Here is a 21,882-nt window from a genome sequence, read left to right as displayed (position 1 = left end):
CTCTAGACTATTGTTACCTAACACACACCCCCTAGAAGTCTGTAAAGAATTCCTGAGATTCCGATCAAACAATGACCAACACAAAGGCGGGGGGGGGGTTCTCTCCGTCCATATCTTGCTTCGAATGGCTGTACGCGGTGGATCGTAGATGTCCCACCGGCGGCTGTTTCCTGACAGCAGGACAGAACGTTGGCTGGGGGTGGGCTCACAAACGTCAGGCCTACTACGTGAACGATCCTCAAAGGCAACTTGACGGCACGTACGGGACAGTTAACAATATGAGGCATAGGTTGCGCGAACAAAATAAGTGAATAACTTGTTATTTATACCAGCGTGGAAATAGTATTGGGAATAGGAATATTGAGAATAGTATTTGGGGTTCTCGCAGCCTTCGTATAAGTGGCCCAAACGAATTGAAATTTATAATATGACGAATGTAAGACTACCCTCTAAATTGTACTTCTAACTTTAACCTGTGCCGTTACTTATGATTGGACTGAGAGTGGTGTTAGGATTTTTTTATTGAATGCAAAAATTGGTTGCTGGCTGTTGCGATTGAAATATTGTATGTACATGTAAATATTGTATTAAGCAGTGCACACTGATTTGATTTAGCCATTGACATTGAGCTGACTTCATTTTTATATTAAAATACTGAGTACAAGGCGGACCAAAATGTGAATAAAATAAGCTCTCGTCCTTCCTATAAAGAAAAATAACTTTCTTCTAGGGGTCGTTTGATCCACTGGGTCATTCTGACACATATATCGAATCATAAAAAACCTAAAAATGGTCCACATCCGGCAATCTTTGCATCATCGGAAGGCTCACATAATGATGTAAGTTTTATATCCATGTTTGATGTAGTTTAGAAGATATTGTTAAAAGTATTTTAAAATTTTACTGTACCTCTTTCGATTTCACGGCAGTTCTGCCATGTCCTACCCTCGCTAGCAAACTTCCTGTAATAGATTGTTCCATACATCCAATCATAAAAAACCTAAATATGGTCCCAATGCAGCAATCTTTGCATCATCAGCAAGTCTCACATCTTCCTCTATCCAATGATGTAAGTTTTCATATCCATATTTGCTGTAGTTTAAAAGATATTTCGAAAGATGTACTGCCTGTGGTTGGCATTTTTTGCAGGTCTGCCATGTAAACAATTGCCTTCAAGCTTTGTTTGTGGCTCCCTATATCCAATCATAGAAACCTGAAAATTGTCCATCGGAAAGCTCACATCTTGCTCTATCCAATGATGTAAGTTTCATTCCCATATTTGCTGTAGGTAGAAAGATATTGTTGAAGAAGTTGAAACTTTTTACCGTACCTCTTTCAATTTCGCTGCAGGACTTCCGTGTCCACAAATTGCCTTCTCGAGCTTCCTGTTTTGGTGGCTCTATATATCCCATCACAAAAGACCTGGAAGTAATCAAAACCCATCCATCGTTACATCATTGCAAAGTTCACATGTTTCTATATCCCATGTTGTACGTTTCATATCCATATTTGCTGTTTTTGAGAAGATTGTTGAAAGAAGTGGAACGTTTTAACCCTACTACTTCCGAATTCGATGCAGTTCTGCCAAATCCTATCCTTGCTAGCAAACTTTCGAGTGCTAGATTGTTCCATGTATCCAGTCATAAAAAAATGAAAGTTGGTCCAAATACGGCAATCTTCGCATCATTGGAAAGTTCACATGTTCCTCAATCCAATGGTGTACTTTTCATATCCATATATGCCGTTTGTTGAATGTTTTAACCGTAGTACTTCCAAATTCGATGCACTTCTGGCAAATCCTATCCTTTGTAGCAAACTTCCCGTGCAAGATTGTTCCATATATCCAACCACAAAAAGGATGACAATGGTCCAATCCCCTCAATCTTTGCATCATTGGAAGGTTCACATGCCAATCTATCCAATGATGTAAGTTTATTACCAATATTTGCTGGGTTTGGGGGGATATTGTTGAAATAAGTTGAAGGCTCTAACCCTACTACTTCAAAACCCTGGCAGTTCTCCAAATCTTAACCTTGCTAGCAAACTTCCCGTGCTAGATTGTTCCAAATATCAAATCATAAGAAACCTGAAACTGTGCAAATGCAGCAATCTTTGCATCATCGGGAAATTCCCATGTTCCTCTATCCAATGATGTAAGTTTCATATCCATATTTGCTGTTGTTAGAAGTTTGAAGTTTTTACCCTACGTCTTCCAATTTCGCCGCACTACTTCCGTGTCCACACCTTAGCTACATACTTCTTCTGCTTGGATCCTCCATATATCCTGTCATAAAAGACCTGAAAATGGTCCAAATCCGCCAATCCTAACATCATCGGAAAGTTGACATTTTCCTCTATCCAGCGGTGTAAGTTTATATACACATTTGGTTTACTTAGAGAGATATTTCTAAAAGAAGTTTGAAGTTTTTACCCTACTTCTTCCAAATTTCGCAAGTACGGACGTGTCCACACCACTTTAAACATCCAGTGCATGGTTGCTCCATATATCCCGTCATAAAAGATCTGAAAATGGTCCAATTCCGGCAATCTTTGCATCTTTACAGTTCACATGATTCTCTATCCAAAGATGTGATCTTCATATTCATATTTGCTGTAGTTAAAGAGATTTTCTCGAAAGAAGTTCAACTTTTTAAACTAATGCGTCTGATTTCGTTGCAGTACTGCCATATCCACACCTTGCTGGCAAACCTCCCCTGCTTGGTTGCTCCATTATATCCAATAATAAAAATACTGGAATCTTCAAAATCAGGTATTCTTTGCATCATCGGAAAGTTCACATATTCCTATCCTCTATCCAATGTTTTAAGTTTCATATCCATATTTGCTGTAGTTAAAGGTATGTTCTCGAAAGAAGTTTGAGCTTTTTATCCAAATGGCATACGTTTTCATATCCACTAATCGTATTTTAATTTCCTTACCTCAAAAGAGAATTTCAAAGAGATATATCCGCGAATGATTGTCAAATAATTCAAAGAGGTTGAGAAAACATCTCAGAATGAAGGTGAGAGTTTGCTTCAGCCAAGCTCGCTGTTTTTACGTTTCCATTTTGTATTCTCAGTTTAGTTGGTTCCAGTCTTTTTTACGCAGATGTGTCATGTATCCGACTTTTAAAAGCCTTAAATAAGTCCAGACTGGTCCATTTTCTGTCTTTCGAAAGAGCATAGTTCTATGTTTCCGTATCCAGTGGTGTTTCCATATTTAGAGATTTAGAGAAAAATCAGTAAAGTTTAGGGAGTGCACATTTCCACCAAACTGTTGGATTTCTGCGCGAGCTCATTAATATTATGTGATCCCTACAGGGTTTTTACAACAAGACCACCTTAATCAGGAGAGATCATAGAGATATTTCTATAAATCTCGAATTTGGGAATGGTAGAGTTTCCAGTTCGGGGTATTTCTTTCACAAAAAGCCCAAACCTGCTGGCCTATTTTGGATAAAGGCGGGTGGCTACATTCAGAGCTGAGCGTACAGTTTTACTACTATCTTGGGGGTATCTTCGGGGAAAGGCGAATAAAAAAACATTGCATGTCTACAACTATAAATTGAAACGAAAGTGAACTTCTTGTCTTGAATTTCCAGTGACAAAATGGAGGCCAACCTCTTCCCAAGAGTCAACAGGCGGCGCTACATTTTTGTCTGATTTTACACTGTTTTCTTTGGCCACGTGAGCGCAACAAATCAGTGGAGTGCAACCATGCAACACGCTCCTCCGAACTTTAAAATAGCGCCCTCGATATTCTCCGTGGCACCCGGGCAACTTCTAATGCGCTAATGTGGGCCGGAATGTGTCAAGTCTATCGATTGAAACCAGTGAAGGGAGGAAAAATAACAAGATTCGATTTCGGAGCACATTTGGCACGCCGCGCCGCGCGGAATTTGTGCCAGTGCAGGATTTGCACGTTTGCACACGCTGCGTATCCATCAGTCGTAACTTTGAGTGTTACGTTTAAAAAAGACTAAGTGAATATGCTAGTAAGTAGATTATTTACAGTAAAGCTGAAGTAGTTCAGTGTATTTTAATTTCCAGGAGTTCTAAATAAAAATTTACTGATGTGTACATAGGCACTTCGACATAAGCCGGCCTCAGGCTCCGGGCATACCATTTTAAGTTGTAACTCAGGCAAGCCTACACTGTATAAGTACACATAGCATATGCACTGTAGTTGGCGTAGTGCAGATGAGTGGCTCGTTTACCCGGGTTTTAGTCCGGCTCAGAGATTGTTAACTTCCTTCTGCTAAGAAATACGATGCACTTCTGAGCTGCAGCTGATGTAAGATGCCATGCTTGCTTCCTTCTCTGGGAATGCTATCAATGAATGATGGCCTCAAGAACTGTAGCTAAAAAGAAAGGTTTATTCCAAGGCATGCGAAAGCGATCAGCAAGTTTCGCACACCCAGGACGGACAGATGCTGAGGAATGCTCCCCAGATTTCCAAGCATACATCAAGGCGGTAGTGCAGGCCGAAGCTACACACGATCCAGGGACACCTCCCCACAGTGAGAACAATGTGGAACAACAGCCACAAAGTCGCCTTCGGTCGTACTCCGATTCCGCAGCAACTCTGTCAAGCTACAAAGCAACTCCCGTCTTGAAGACCATTCCAGAAACTACTTCTTCCTCTAAGTCTAACGTCAGGACCCGCCGTGCCTCTGTGGCACAGAGTCAAAATCTCCTGGCCAGCGATTTCACATTTTTCGAAGATGAGGAGGACGGAAGGGACATCTGGAGCTCTGTGGAGAGCTTTGACTCAGGAGATGTGGAGATCTACAGTAACTCACCCCCAGTTGGGAGGGGACAGCTCTGTAGCAAGAATGTGCAGTTTGGAGCTGTTCAGACCAGATGGGACCCAGGTTTGAATCCAGGAATTCAGGTCTTCACATGGCTTCCAAATGGAAATCGTGTAACTGTAAGTAGCCTATACCTTCAACAACAATAAACTTAAAAACTGATACTTTGGGCCCAAAAAGTGTTGCTCCCTGTTTCCTGTGCTAACCTACATGTATTTTGATGGCACAACTGTCAATTTTTTTTTAGGGGGAGAATATTTTTGGAAAATGTGAAATTTTGTGAATGTTCCTACAAAAAAGCACTGACCAGCAAATGAGAGCCACACAAAACCTCTTAATTTTAGTTTGAATGTGGTGCTAAAAGGTTTGTTGGACTTACTTAAGTACTCTTCTATGCTATTTTTTACCAGTAGGTGAAATTTTATAAGAGTTTTTTTAAATACCAAAAGCCACCACCCCCCAATTTGTTGTTTTCTACATGTATGCACATGTATACCTGGTACTGTGCACCTACCCAGTTTTTCAGATTTACATGATGTACGGTACAATCAGAAGCAAAACTACTGGGAGGGGGGCTTATTACACAATCTTCGACATACAGAGTAGCTTCCCTTAAAAATTAGTTCTATCTTTGCCATTATTAGCACTGAGAAAATTTAAAACCATTTTATAGAAAAAAAAACCATGGTGTTCGGATGGATCACAAAGCTGCACTTTACATGGAGGTTTGCATACTCTAAAAAGAAGTTACAAGAATTTACACATGTAGTGTAGTTGTTTCACATTTACTATATCTGCAGCATGTCCTTTAAAATGTTGATAAATGAATACCAGAAATTAAGGGTTTTATCCCAGTGCAATGTGCTTCTTAAACAGGAAGCAGACTCATATATTTGTTCAACTACAATAGTTTTAATCCTACCGCACTTAAGAATTAAGGGAAAAGAGTTGAATACCATATACATGTACATACATGCATATACACATAGCTTCCAGCCCATTCTTTCTTTCCATCAACAAGTTGTATGCATCTCCCTAAGTAGCCTACATCTTAAAAATTCAGTCTCCATGGCTAAAATTGGCTTCTCTATCAGTGCCAAACTAATGAGAAGATTATGAACGTTCTTTTTGCTCCACATTGATCCCCCAGTTTCACTTTGAGGTGAAGGTTAGGTAACCATTTGTTCTCTGCAGTTCCAGTTGCCTATCAAATACAAAGCCGTTTTTCTTTTTCACTCCTTCATTGATTTTCCTTTTTTTTTCTCTGACCCATCACTCTGTACCTTGGGAATTAGACTTGAAATGGATAAGCTACAAACACCCTAGGATCTTGCTCCATTTCATTAATAGTTAATGAGAAAGGAGCAAGATCCACTTTAATATCCTGCACAGAGCCGTGGCTTCTGTTTACTGCTGCACTGGTTACTTTGAAGACTGTTGCTTCATGTATGATGTTTTTGTACGTGTGCAACTTTGGAAGAAAATTAAATTCAAGGAAAAAATTCAATTACAATGTAGTACACTGAAAGTTTGAACAAAGTACATCGGAGGACATCCAGTCAAGGATTAGAGTTCTTTCAAATACCACTCCCTGAGAATACAGTGCCTTTTAGTTTTACTGAACACTTTGCGTTTATCTAGAAAACATTGTTTTTAAATTGACAAAACATCTTCCCTTACATGTAGTCAGCAGAACATTTAGAAAAGAAACACTGGAAAGTAAACTCAAAAGTAACCTCGCATTCCATTGGCAGTGTCAACAATCCAAACAATACCAAAAAATATATTATCAAAAGGCCACCTTGAATCAGAGTCCTTTCTTGGTAAACACCAAATGAGGGTCCAGACAGTCTGTCAGGAGACTTTGAAATAAAACCCTTGGCCAACTTGACTGATAAGCTGGTGATAACCCAATTAAGGTTAACCATTATGTACACAGGGGCTGAGTTGAAGTTGTTGAGTTATAACATGGAACAAATAGTTTTGACTTGTTCCTACTTCAGAGGTTTAATATAGGACTCGTACTGTATACCGGTATGTAGTATGGTACATGTACAAAGATCAGAACCTGAAAAGAACTTGTGCGGGACTTGTGAGTTCTGCTCTAATTTTTCATTGTACATACCCGCACATTGCTGCTTGATAATAGGTTTGGATTTTGCAAATTGGGGCTAAATGGGTCTAACAAATTTAAGAGCATCAATCATAACTTTTGCTGCAGCGACGTTTGCACATGGAGGTACGCACATGTACATGTAGAAAGGACTCAATGCTGTTTTGTACAGGAATTAATAGAGATTTGTAAATTTCTCCTAGATTCTGTATTCTGAAAAAGTACATACGTGTACAGTATATGTGCAAATTATGAGTGTACGTATGCATTGCTTATTCGCATTTTCTGAATCTGTTCTTACTGGCATCTGCACCTACACATGTACACCTCACTCAAAGTACATGTACAAAAAAATGCATGCCCAATTCTTTACCAGTATGTCATCTGAACAAAATTTTCAGCTGAGCTACTCATTGTGATTGTACATGTAGCTGCACCATACCTCATAAGCAAAGCCCCATGAAAAACCAATCTCTTATCAAAACTGCCATTCCCTTTGGCAAAAGCCCAGTGTAACAAAGAGGTGAGGGGTACCGATTCAACCTTTACTCTCAAGAAAAATGAGGGATTTGTAGGACACATATGGTACGGTACATGTAGTTCCATCCCCCCCCCTTCCAAGTTCACCGACAAACTTTATAGTTTCCATCCTGGTATCATACATGTATGTATGTACTTACTGTACTTACACAGGTTGGATTTAATAGCCCTGTGAGCCTGAGGCAAGTTCTTAAGGCAAATGTGATACCTGTACAATCATGCCATTGTGTGTGTACAGTGTATTTTTGCAACCATCTCGCAGAACCCTTCCGCTGCATCATGCACCGTACTCCTTCGTTTTCACCTTTTTTTTTTTTTTTTTACTTTTTTGGCATTTACATTGGTAACATTATTTGTAAGATAATCTAGGGAAGCTGGATGAGGTAAAAGTGTTTTCTTTTCCTTGCTCTGTGGACTACATGTACATGTTCATGTACATGTACATGTACGTGCAATGTACATGTACAGTACATGTAAGTACATGTAAGAGTGCAACTAAAGGCCTACAGGTTCTTACCGTGTCTGCTAAATCCAAAGAACATTTTTAATCATGCACTCAAAGTGAATATAAGGCATTTGAAAAAGTATTATTGTCCTTTGTTGCCAGATTGTTCTCACAGAAACAGAAGGAACAAAGTTTAACAGTTCTAGAATGACGCATGTTTTGTGATTTCTATTCAGATGATGAGGAGTCATGCCAGATGACATCTTTGTATGTGTACAGGCCGGGTAGTACATTGTACAATGTGTTTAATTTCTTACAGTGTATGATTCAACATGTCCTATATTATCTGGAGGCTGTTGTTAAGCCTTTTTTGTCCATTATGTGTGCACTACAAAGAATCCAAAAGTTTATTATTTTTGCTCTTTTTAGTTTGAATAGATTCCTTAGTTGACATGATCTGCTGAATAGATATTGTCCCTGTTGGGCAGTCATAGTTGACATCAACTTTGACACGCCAGTGTTTAGATTACCTTGTCGAAGGAGCCCCTGAAAGTGATCCCAAATAAAACGAAACTGAATCATCAGAAGTGATTTTTCATATTTGGGGCAACAGACAAGCTGGAAACTCCCAAGATTTTACCTTCAGGAATGATTGCGCAGTTGTAACCAAAACGCTCCAACACTCAGAAAGTTTGTGTCTGTACCAAGAAATAAAGTTGCTGGGGACTGAGAATTCTGAGTTCATTTTCTTGAGTTGCTGACTTCAGGGGTTCATCAACCATCAGAGAAATTGGGACACTCTTTAAATCAGTCCTGCGAGGGCCATTTTGTCAGTGAGAGGTGGTTTCACTGTTTCCAACCACCACATCTGGGAGTGCACTCCAAGGATTTTACGGGCCAAGAATAGAACAAATTTCTTGAATTGTGTGGATGTCTCCAGTGGATATGGTCACCCAACCTGCTATGGTCCTGAGTTGTCTTTATAAAATTTGGAGCAGGGTCATCTGAGCTCATAGTCATAGGAGCAACCAGCAGCTGTGCCATCAGCACTCTAATTCAGACTTTTCAGAGCTCTTTTTAGTACCTGCGGCGTATACGTTGATACCTCTCTACATGTACATGCAATTATCTCCGGATACCAGTTACTTTTAAGGCTGTTTTCTATCATGGCTGCCCATTAAAGGTAAGGAATTAAATGTAGTATTGTATTTTCTTTCCTCCATCCCCAAGTTTTCACTAGTGTGTACCTGTAACTTAGCCGTGGCTTGTCCAGGTTTCATCAATGAGGATTTAGAAAACCATTTTCTGTATTGTCAGACATACATGTACCGGTACATGTAGTAAAGTGAATTTCCACCAATAGTAGCATGTGCTTCATGGTGATGTCCATGTACCGGTAGCTGTTTCAAATTACATTTAATGCAGATGACTCAAAGTACATGTACATGTAAGTTTATGTTCCAGCTTCACTGCTCCTTTGTACAGTTAATTTTCTGCATTAGCCAAATTTCCAGTTGGGGGACTGGGATGGTAATTTTCTTTAGGCGAAACAAAAAATTAGAACTGTGTTTCCTATTACACTGACAAATAATTTAGGGAGGTTGGTTGGCTAAAATACTTTTTTTACTGTAAATGTTCATAGCCCCAAAAATTAGGGTCGGATGATGGTCTGCATTTTTTGTTTGGGAGAGGGCACATGTATTTGTACCACATGTAACTCAGCTTCGGATTAATTCTGTACATGTGCACATCAATATTACATATCAGCACCATGCTTGAGTAGTAAAATTCAGACACGCAAGAGCCGTCCATCTCATGCAATCAAAATTAAAACAATGCAATGTACCTGGACAATTAGGCTCAGGGTAAGGCACCATAAGTTTTATATTTTATTGATTTGTCAAGTAAAAAGATGTACATGTAGGTTTCACATGTTTTTCTAGGTTGGGTTGGGTAACCAGAAACACAGCTATTTTTTTTGTTTGGCCTTATTTTTTGGGGGGGAGGTGTGCCCCACCCCACAGGGCTACACTTGTCAAACATATTTTGGCACTGTACATGTACACTGTAGGGCCCACTAAATTTCGGAGGAGTAGTGTAGATCTTTCCCTAGTGACTGAGGCACATTTATTTGGAATGTACTGTACACTTTCACCAGTGTCCAACACTGTAAATGTATGTTCTTTGTAATCTGAACTCACAAGTTTCAAATCAATTGTCAAAGCATGATCACTGTGTTTTTGGCACCCAGAATCCTGTATGGGCCTATAGATGGGATGTGTCCCTCAGTGTTTCGATAAACTGTGAACCTGGCTTCTGAGGCACCTACTAATGAAAAGAAAAATCTGCTGCTGGCTGTAAGAAAAATGACATCATCCCGATTACGCTACTGGCAATCATCCCTACTATGCCACTGGCAGTCGTCTCGACTTCACTACTGGCAATGTTTCTTCCTAAATAAGGCAAAACTGCAATCAGTTAATCCAGCCAGTACCATTTCAAAACAAAATAAACTTACCCAAGGGAAAAATCAAGATTACCACACCTGTCCACATTCCGAGCCCCCAGCAAAAATGAATTGTGCACCTGTTGATTATCAACCTCATTGTCTTGCTTTTGTGTTGGGCTATTGTTCAGACAAGTGCTATTTTTCCAGAGAGAGGAAATGTCCACATCCCGCTATTCACCCCCCCTCCTTAGAGGTCTGTTGAATTGTGGACCCACCATATTTGGAACCCCTCTCTGAGTCTTTAACTTGTTCAGCAAACATTTTGTGTGTAAATGTATCTTGAGAATGTTTTGTCTGTATTGGCACCTGAGCTGACTAAAGAAGATTCGGGTTAGGTTTCACAATGATTTTACACACCCTGATAATGGTACTCGTCATACCCCTGTAACACATGTTTTAATGCTTCAAACTTCGAGATGCTTCATACACGTACATGTACATGTGTTCCCTGTTGATTTATTTCCTAAACCTTTCTAGTTGTCGATTCATTAAAGGAATATCCTGACTACCAGTGCATACATACATGTATATTTTGTTTAGCACTGAGTAAATATTGGAAGGAAAAATGTTGGTTCTGCCATGTACAGTTTGAGAGGCAATTTTTACATGTTTGTTAAAAGCAGTTACATGTACATACAGTAGTTGTTCCAAGTGGATCGTTAACATACCGTACATGTACCTACGCTCCAGATTGGATGTCATTTATCTTGTACACAATTTCAAGGAAGATCCATGATAATAGTAAAGCTTTTTTTTAATATAAGAAAAGAGGATTGTACTGATGCAAATGAAATAGTTAAAGAGAGCGTGAGACAAGTCTGTTATACCATGGTACAGATAGTCATAATTGAGTTAGAGGTTAGAACTCAATTTTGTTGCATGGAGGTACATGTACCCTGTATGGAACATGTACAGCTTACATGTACATACATTTAATATTTGAAAAGAAAAGAAAAGTTCACTTGAGCACCTGTAACAACCCCTTCTTTGGCAAAGGATAACCCTTCAACGAATACAGTGACACTGTGAAGTGAATTTCCAACATGTTCCAAAATTGTGTAGAATGCTATCCCAAATAGTATAGTGGTAGCAGTAAGGTTTATTATCTTTGTGACCAAGGGCCGAATGGTGAAAGATTTAAAAAAGTATTACGGTACATCAAAAGCATATACATGTACACAGTATGCTCTACAGGAAGATGACGGAGGAAAAGGAATACTAATACATGCAGAAAAGGGGATAGACGGAGCACTGAGGAAAGAGAATTGGAGAGAGAGAGAGAGAGAGAAAAGGGGGTAGTGGGCACGTCTTGTAGAGATTATAAAGCGCAGAATGAAATATGTGTATTATTATGATATGCCATATATGAAAGCTAAAAAACAATATGTTGCACTTAAAGTTTTTTAAAATCTAGGGTAATTGTGTCCAGTACAGCAGTAAAACCCTGAATGTTAAGGAGCAGTTGGGTGAAACAAAAAAGGATTACCAACCATCAATCAAGTGCCGGTACTACTGTCAGATTTATTCGGGTGATGTCAAAGGTCGGCCATTTTTCAAAGTAGATTCCCTTTACGTTTGCCTGACGCTGGCAAGTTTTCCCCCTCAGTGGTGGAATAACAAATTCAGCTGATTTTCTCCTGGGGCACCTTGTTGCATGTGTACTATACATGTATATTTTTGAAGAAAATGTGGTTAATTTTGGAAGTTTTCTCCCGGGTTTCAAAAAGGAGTATTAAGGGGGTCAATCTAATTTTACAAAATTTCAAAAATAATCTGATCCTGCTTTTTTCTGACTCAAGTGCAGGCTCCTACAGTCATGATTGACTTCCACATCTGGAATTGTTTTTTGATTGATTTATCTGTCTTTTTTTCTATTGTACTAGTAGTTTCTAAGTTTTACACACGTATATACACATACACGTACTGCATTCTTTTCACATGTAAATTTAGGTGGGTATGATAATAGAGAAGAGAGAAGTAGCAGTCTCTCTTGAGGAAAAAGTTTGATGAAAATGTTACAGCATTGGTTTATCATCTACACCTATGTCTTAGACGTTTTGATTAAGATTTTGTAATTCTTTTGCATTTTGAGAAAGCCATGTTTTCCCAGAGAGGTGTTTGATTCAGTGGGAAAGTACATGTACATGTACAAGTTTACCGTACCACTACCGACACCTCACATTTGAATAGGCAGGGGAAACCCTGGTAACGGTACATGTACATGTATACATGTAAATGCATACATGTACATGTCTTTTCATACCTGTTTGTAAAAATGAATTGTATACTGATTGAAACAATGTCTCCAGAAACTTGTGTTGACAGTACCAGTACATTTTTTTTTTCTGTGGAAGGACCGTGGACATACTGTACCATACAATGTATCAGGCTACATTTACCCTGTAAACCTGGGAAACTTTTCATGCAGTTTTAAAGACCGTGATTTTAGGAGCTACATGTACTGGTATGTCCTCTTTCCCATTCAAGCAGCAAAACTTTTGTTGGTGATGGCATTGGGATGACAGTACAACTGGGTGCATGTGCAATCTCCTTCTGGTGTTCGTCTCAGTACTTACATGTAAGTTTTGGAATAAAGGAAGCACAACTTCAATTCTTCAAGCTTTGCAAACTGTTCATTTTGAAGGCCAGCATTTCTATGCATGCAGACATTCTCTCGTTAATTCAAGCTCCTTTTTCTGCAAAGGGAATAGGAAATCTAACATTTCAATTACCGTACATGTACATGTAAATCTCCTCATCCTTGTCTCTAGGTTAAGTGGGTGCAGAATTTGTGCATGGTATTTTATCTAACAATGCTTGCAATTGTCAATAATGACAGCTTGAAGCTTTTTTTCGGTAGGTTAGGTTTTAACCCCCTCCCCTTTTATTATCTGTATTTTAAGCCCTGTAACCAACCACCATATTGTCCATACAGAATGGGATTTGCTCTGCTGAGCAGAGTCTTAAGGCCTTTGCAAAAGTACATGTAGGCCTTGGATTCTTTGAATGTTTGTGTAACAAATTTCACATAGACATAAATGTAATATTGTTGACTACACTAAGAATGCTAAGATGTAGGTACGTTGTACATGTACATGTAGTATACCTTACAACTTCTTATGAGGGTTAGATCTCAGAAAATAAAGCTGTGAATGTTTTCACTGGTTGATTTGTCTGGACAGTGCTTACATACTTTTGTGCCAGCAATTTCAAGAATTTGGACAGAGTTACTCAACAGGAAGATAGCAGTTACAATCATTTAACAAAACCAGAAGGGAGACCGTATTTGGGGGAAAACATTGGGGTCATTATTATGTACCAAAGTTCTGACCCCCCTCCATACTTTATATTTCACCTGTTACCGACTCCCATTGTGCCCCCCTATTCAGACCTCTCATTGGCCTGGCATTGATCCCTCCCAGCTTTGTGCCCTGTCCCTCATTGATCAATTCTCCAAACAGCCTTTTGCATCCAGGGTTGATCTCTTCTTTGTTCCGTTGCGCCTGTCCCATTGTGCTGCTCCCTGAAATCCCGTAATTTGGAATTAACACACTCCAGTGACAAACATGTTTGTGGCTCTGTGGGGTTAATATACTGGGATAAAATGGATCTTTTTATCTTCTTTTTTCAATTTTAACCTCTTAATTTACATGTAAACAACCACAATTTTGTCTCTGTTTAATTACCAAGTGCTAAATGGTAGAGCTCACAGAGATGGACTTGGATTATTTAACCAATTTTTAAAATGCAATGCAGCCATATGTACCTATACATCTGCCAGTAGGTGCTCCTAAAAGTGGTTCCATGTAACGCTGATCAACATACATGTATAATAAAGTATGGATAAGAAAGAAATCACTTGACAGACACTGTGTGGATACGAAGCCTTGGAAGGTGACCAAGTTAACTGGAACTACATATACAGGTGCATGTTAGGTACTAGTACATGTACAGAATGGATAGTCTGTAATGTTGCATAATTCCTATGCCACAGGTGCACCACAGAAACTTTTGCAGTAATGTTCATGTGTCCAAAAATTGCCGTGACACTAATCCAAAAGTGTGTCAGGTCAATGAGCTACATGCTCTATGCTACACTCTATTTATAGAGTGGCATGCATGTTGTTAAATTTTATGGAGTCAGTAGCGAATTCAAATGCTGTCCCATTAGGACATATGCCTATGGAAGTGGTGGCAGTAAGGCCTCCTATTCTGTGTGGGACACAAAAGGGATAATCCTGGACATGCCAAGTAATTTTCAAACCTTTATGACGTAATTGAAGTATTGTCTTAAACCACTGTGTACAGTAGTTTCAAGTATGCACTGGTACCGGTACACTGATGTACACATGTACATGAACCGGTACCTACATACATGTACATGCACATGTACATGTAGGCCTACATGTACATGTACATGTACGTACATGTATGGTACACTGTACATGTACGGGTACAGTACACAGTACTTCATGTACAGTACATGTGCAGGTACATGTACTGTACATGTACATGCCATCATCTCATGTGGTAATCATTTACCAGTAACAAAGCCTCCCTACTTTTGTTTCATCATTTTGCCATACCGGTACATATGTACATGTATACCGGTTAAAACCATGTAGACACCATGCTACAGTACTGCCGTGCCGAACTTAATTAAAATTAGTCCAGCAGTAGCAAGACAGTAGCAGAACTTGCCTTAAACATCAAACTTTAGTGGAACAGTACAGTGTCATGCCACTGCCAAGAATGATAATATCATGGCATACCCTGTCGAGCTAGAGGGCTAGAGTTCACTAAACATTGTGCTATTGCCATGCTGCACATTAAAAAATTGAATTATTTGATTTCTAATTACAGGATTTTTAAATTACATGTACAGGTATGTATGAGTTCTGCCAAGCAGTAGTGCAGCGTATGGGCCCCGAGCTGGACCAAGGGGGGCACTGTTTTCTTAGCAATGGAGGCTCCTTTGGTTGGCTCCTTCTCTGGTTCACAATTGTCACAGTCGCTTCGCTACCAGTATACACATGGCAGGTTTCCTAATAATGTGGACCGTAAATAATGTTCAACTTAGGGGGTTCATTTTTCCGAAAGAGAGCAGCAGTTAATTAATTCCCAATGTCTGATGTAATGAGGGAAGTCATGGCTGATATCTGGAACAATGATGACTGTGTCCATCTTTCAACTTAATTGGAGTTTAGTTAATCAAAGTCTTGAACGTCGGCATTTTTGACAGACGTGAACAACCTGTTGAAGTCCAGGCCAATAAAATTTACCAAAGATTGATAATCCCAACGGTTATTTTACACAGATTTACCGGTATATGTGGTGAAAGGTGATAATATTTACACATATTAAAACCATAATTGTGAAATTAAAAATAACTCTCACAATTAATCGGGAGTCGCGAGCGTCATTCGATTTTGTCACTACTGCCAAAAAAAGCTAGTATAATCCAAAATGGTGTACAATGCAAGCTTTAAAAAAGAGTGCAAAAAAGCACCCCCAAACCACCATCATTTTACGACTGGACCAATCACATTTCCTTCAAGTACGTTTCTGAAAACTGCAGTCCAAAATACCCCTTGTGGCAATTTTACGGCTCCCGTCATTATCTCGTGGTAACGTTAGGGAAACGTTTCGCTACATCGTTGCCTGTTTGACCTTTGACATCAACACAGATAGGGCACCTTCTTTTTCATTCGATATTCATGAGCCCCTCCATTAGAATGGCAACGTTCCAGGATATTTCTCTTCAGACCAAGGTTTTTCGAGAGAAAATTGGTCATACTGAATGACATTTGAAAGAAAATGACGTCCGAGACATAAAATAGGATTCATGATGAAAATCTAATACGCAGAGTTAATAATTTTAATGTAATTTTCTGCTGGGATATCTCCAAAATAAATGGCGAAATGAACGTTGTGCATGGAATTTTCAAGCACTACATAAAGCATTTTCGGCATTCTTGAACGTCATGCATTTTTTTGTCAAGATTCTCGAATGTCATCAAAATTCTGTCAAATATGACTTTTGCAACAAACATACTGTACTCAATGTACATTTTTGATGCAGCCAAACTTAAAGATAATTTTCGGTGGTTGAAAGGTAATGTATTAGATGGCATATATGCTGGTATAGTGAGAGCAGTTACAAACAGTAAGAGAATGAAGAGAGCCAAACGTTTCTCATCATTTCCTGTCAATTTTGTACTCTTTTTTTCATGGCTTATATTTTTTAAAATATAAACTTACTTGATTTCTTATGTGCTTTAAAATACATCTGTTGAAAAATATCTGAATTCTCCTTCCTGTTGAGAGAAGTTTTAAAATCAAGTCCTCTGATGTAAACACTTTGACGTAAAACTTTAAATGAATTCAACTCCATTTGATTTGCACTGGTAGCCAACCAAATGTCCACAAAATGTACAAAGTATGCCTAAATTATCCCCAAATAATCATTTTTATACATTTGAAGGTGCTAATTTGTATTTTACATGATCAAAGTCACTCTTTTAGAAGTTTTGACATGCGGAGTGGCATTTTGGTCCATTTTATGAAGAACATGTCACATACGTGTAGCGGGCCTACCCTGTACCAGTATATACTGGTATCAACAAATTAAAGATATCCAACCCACATGGCTCTTTTCAACCAATAAGGGGATGTTTCTGCCCACCTCCAGGTCAGTGCCCTTCGCAAATCAATAAAAACAAGAAAGCCCAGGAGGTTGTTTTTCACTTGGCTGGCTGTAAGATGTGCTTGGTCCTTGGAGTGAAAGGCGATGAAGGAAAAATAACATGCATCCAGGCTCCAGTAGGATTATAAGATCCAGCTAAAAATAGACCCTCCCCTGTCCATCTAGTGCTAGGGACAGTGATTAATTAGTGCCACATGTAGGTACTGTACAATGTATGTACATGTACTAGTACCAGTGTTTAAAAGACATAGGACCATGTCTGCTGACTGATTCTAAAACATGTTCTAAATAGGTGTAGATTGACTTGAGTCGAGATCATTAGGCTCTGAAGCAAAGATGAGGTGTTAACCAGAAATGAGAAGTGATCTTGAAGAAAAAAGATTTTTCTTGAAAATTATATCTCACAAGGGAGGGGAGGAACAATACAGGAGAAGATTTGATACAGGGAGCAACAATCAACCCTAAGAGTCCTCAATCCTTCAACTGTTGGAGGACTCAGGAAAGCTAGGTTAATCAGTTCATGCTAGAGGACGTGTTGACCTCCAGTAATTTTCTGTAACAGTTACATTATATACTCAGTTCCTATATTATAACGGAAACTCTGTTATCGCGGTATTGGAAACTTTGAATTTTACGTTGCCACTGAGATCCCAATTGGCAATATTCTCCCAGGTAATCAATGAATTATGGCCTTGGGATAAGTTTTACCGAAACAGAGTGAAAAATTATGCATGTTTCCGTAAGTTTTGATAATTTGTAAATAAAGAATGTAGGATATTTTTCCGAAATTCGTAAATTTTCCTTCACCGTGTTTGTCACTAGGTACCATCTATCTCTTTAATAGTTATGTCTAATACCACCCGGCCCCTGGATATCAGTTGCTGGGTTCCCTTACTGGTACCGTATGTCAATTCGGAAATGGCCAAAGGTGTCTAAAGGCAGATTGTGACCGCAAAAGTGCCCATTTTTTTTGAGTCAAAATAAGAACTTCTCATGAGGCAAATTTCTCTTTTAAAAATCTGGCCCTCTCTGCAACCAGGATTCCATTGTTAATCTTTACCCCAGGGAAGGTGTCCTTAGCTATATGTACCAGTACTATCAATGACGCCATCCATCAACACACCTGGGGTGGCCAGTCCAACCTTCTGCCAGATCTACTTTTCCACAACTACCATGTGCCACCAACATGTGGACTGTCTAATATTAGCGATCCTCCCAGTCAACATTGTGCATGGTGTGTGTGCACTATAGTTGGGTTTACATGTACAGGTACATGCATTTACTCCAGAGCAATGCACAGTACATTGAGTATGTGTACTCGGTACTGGTCTGAAAGCAATATATTTTTATGTATCTTGCTGGGGAAACTTGACCAGAAAAATATGATAATCGTGGCTTTAATTAAAGCATTATTCAAAGGAATCTTCCGTTGAGTTTGAAGTGTAGTGTCCTCTCATAGAAAAGTACATATTGATTGAATGGAATGATTTGAAAACAAAAGACACAAAAAGCTAGAAGGCCAACTAATGGAGGCCATTTTTATAAGCTGGTGCACAGATTATAAAGAACAAATTACCAGACTTTTACAAATTAAAAAAATATTCATCCATTTTCAAATCTGAAAGGTCAACTGATCTGAGTACCAACTTTTAAAAAACACTTTCCCTTAACCCAGGACCAATCACCCTGACCCTGGTTCCTCATAATGTATGGCATTAGGGGCGCTTGTAAAGTCTGGGACCCAACAGACGGGAAGTATCGTCTACTGATGAGTTAAAGTATTCCCTCCCGATGATCATTATGTGAGCAAATTTGGTCAAAAGGGGTTATGTTGAACCGACAGATAAGTGGCTGCAGACTTGAAGATTGATAATGCATGTCAGCGGGAATGAAAATCAAAATAAAACGTAGGCCTTTTAAAACAAAATTGATTGCTTTGTTTGTGGACTTTACAAGGTGTCCGTGGGTGATTACACAGCAGCTCAAATAATAAATAAAATAAAAACAGTATTGCTTTATAGAGCTACATGTACATGTAAAATAAGCTACCAAAGTTTCTTAGTATCGTTTGTGTCCAACAACTTGTGAAAACTCACAAAGGCATTTAATGTGTATGAAATAGACCATGGAGGAATGTTTTTCTTCCTCCATGAATAGACAAAACATCGATACGATTGTCTGAAAGATAGCGGTATTTTGGAGTAATATCTGTAGAGATCATTTTGTTCAATGAAGAAGCGTTCTGACTGCAAAATTTAGTGCATACATGTACCTTTATCTGCCTTCTCAATTATGGAGCAGAACTCTGACGGCGAAGTTTAGTGTACCCTTTGATCTGCTCTCCCAATAAGGGGCAGAATTTCAACAATGAAGTTCCTGTATGTACTTTCATCCTTCACGTACCCAATGTATTTGGCAATGTCAGCACCATCTACACTGTATGTTCGCAAGAAAATATACATGTAGTCCAACTTTAACTTCGTGATCAATTACCTATGAGATTCGTTGAGGATTTGTGAACGATTTAAGTCAGAGTATGAACACAGGCAATTAAGCATCACTTTTTTCGCATACCGGTACATGTAATTCAGTTTCATTTTATGATATATCGCATGAAACACCTTCTTCCATATGGCATAGTGTTATTCATGCACTTGCCAGGTTGTTTTCATGCATGCGTGCTGAGTAAGTTGTGGCCCACACAAACGACTCCACAACTCAAAGTTTTAATGTAACTCTGGCAATTGAGCACCAATTTGATGGATCAAAGGGGGAAAATGTGGTTTTCTAATTGGTCAAAATGGAATGCTACACTAGTTTTGAGTGCTAGTATGAAACTGGATGTGTTTTAAGAAAACTATAGGCAAAGCCCACTTGCCACCCGGTCAAGCCAAGGTCAAAACCATCAGCGGTTTTGTGCCAAACTTGTAAATCCCCTGAGGGCCACAACAGTAGCTGATAAGAGATCCTCAGAATCCTGGTTCGACCTGCCAGAAAACCTGAGTTCATGCTGTTATAAACCTGAGTTCAAGCTAGTAAATGAGAATTCTCGGCATGTGCGCTGGGAAAACTTTTGCGAGTGTAAAGCGCACCCCAAATTTCCATTACAGTAGAGCGGTATCGATCATTCTTTGAGCCTTCGGGGCAATTGATAGGGAATAATTGTGTTGGCATTACTGTCTCAATTTTTTGGCTCTTCTTACACAGCTGGAAGAATTTTTCAGTGGACGTTAAAAGTTTTAACATTAATTTTAATTTAAATAGTTTAGGTCCAATGATGTGGTCCGGCAATTGAAACTCAGACAGCAGACACTTTTAATGATTGTTTCAGACATCCATAAAAGAATGAGTCCACTAAGAAAACGAAATTTGTGATACCCAAATATTTATTATTCCTTCAGCAAACACCAATTTAAGCAATAAAATGAATGTCAAAGTTGTTGCTACATTTAAGATTGGGGTAAAAAAGTTCTGGTGAACAAAACTGAATTGTGCATGAAAACATTTAAACCAGTTAAACAGTGTCTGCCTGGCTTTACATCACACCAACAGTGCCCTCACCTGTCTTGAAAAGCTTGGTCAAAAGTGCACTTTATCCCACTTAACTCCAGAAAGATTTCAAGCAGATTTCATACATTTCAGAAGAGTTTAATCATGCACAAAAAAGTCATTCAAGGAAAACTTCTGACTATGTACTGTGGTAGTAACAGCAAGAGGTGTTGTACTGGTGAAACCGTCATGGCAGTATGTGTCCAGCTCTGGCTGGATATTAAGCCGCAGTCAAAGTTTCCATTTGATCGGTGGCAGAGCTTAGTAGCCTATTTTGTCACTTTTTTCATATTAAAATACTGGTAGTTCTATGGTATTCAACTTGATACAACTGAGAAAATGGTCGTATGGTTGAGTCATTATTAGGTTTCCCTGAGAACCAGCATGTTCTTTTCAATAAAACCTGAAATTGTAGGGATCAAATGCAGTGATGTTATTTCTGACCACAAAACTACAATTGAAAATCCACCCTCTCGACTTCGAGTGGGACATATCATTGAAAGGCATGGGGCAAATGTACATGTATGTCACGTTCTTCTTGAGTGGGTCGCACATGTCCCAAGCATTTGGTATATCTGTAGAGATGATGAAGCCACTGATGAGTAGTTTATCTGTGCTTCTATTTGATGTTTTACAAGCATTCAGTTCATGACACAAGAATGTTTTAAAGCCTGCTGGAAATCCCTGAAACTGTGGCCTTTATTTAGTTATTGGCTTGTCAGTTGATAAGTGTGAATAATCTGACTTGATCAGACTTTTATTCAGTGACTGTTGATTGCACCAGCTCCTCTGCTGAAGAGACCTTGGGAAAGCAATTAAGCATAATATCAGATCTTGATAAGACACTTGGGAAGTTTTACTACCTTTTCTCAACTACTGTGGAAGACCGGTCAGTATTTGACTCCTCTCAGCACAAAGTTAAGGTGATGAATATCCCCATTGCCCATCAGAAACCCTTCTGTACTGAAGAGGATCCTACTGGTATACATGTACATGCATCATTGAGAGAAATCAGTTGAAAACGATTCTCTGAGGCTAAGTTTTCACTGCACAAACACCGATAAGCCTTACACCATCTTTGCTGTAGTGAAATGTTACACTCCCCAGCAGGCACATGTGCATTTGTTTGGACATAACCTCGCCAACATGCCAAGCGTACACTACTTTCCAAAATTTCAATTATCCTCAAATGCCAGCAACTGAGAAACCT

The 21,882-nt window shown here is 39.0% G+C and overlaps 1 protein-coding gene across 2 annotated transcripts in view; it reads left to right on the top strand.

Annotated features, from left to right (window-relative positions):
• Positions 1-21,882, top strand: part of LOC110985084 (uncharacterized) — a 131,073-nt gene that overhangs the window by 17,907 nt on the left and 91,284 nt on the right. The window contains exon 1 of one of the 2 annotated variants that reach the window (XM_022245830.2): positions 3,872-4,929. The exons of the other annotated variant lie outside the window; for it this stretch is intronic. Within the exon in view, the coding sequence (XP_022101522.2) occupies positions 4,339-4,929 (591 nt within the window). The 5' untranslated portion in view covers positions 3,872-4,338. Of the gene's footprint in view, positions 1-3,871; positions 4,930-21,882 lie in introns of those variants that run through there. 2 annotated transcript variants of the gene reach the window in all.

Source organism: Acanthaster planci, linkage group LG15, assembly GCF_054643075.1.
Source record: "Acanthaster planci isolate LZ-2023a linkage group LG15, COTS_SCS, whole genome shotgun sequence".
NCBI classification, from domain to species: Eukaryota; Metazoa; Echinodermata; class Asteroidea; order Valvatida; family Acanthasteridae; genus Acanthaster; species Acanthaster planci.
Note: the sequence above shows the minus strand (reverse complement) of the source record. Positions and strands in the feature narration are given on the sequence as shown.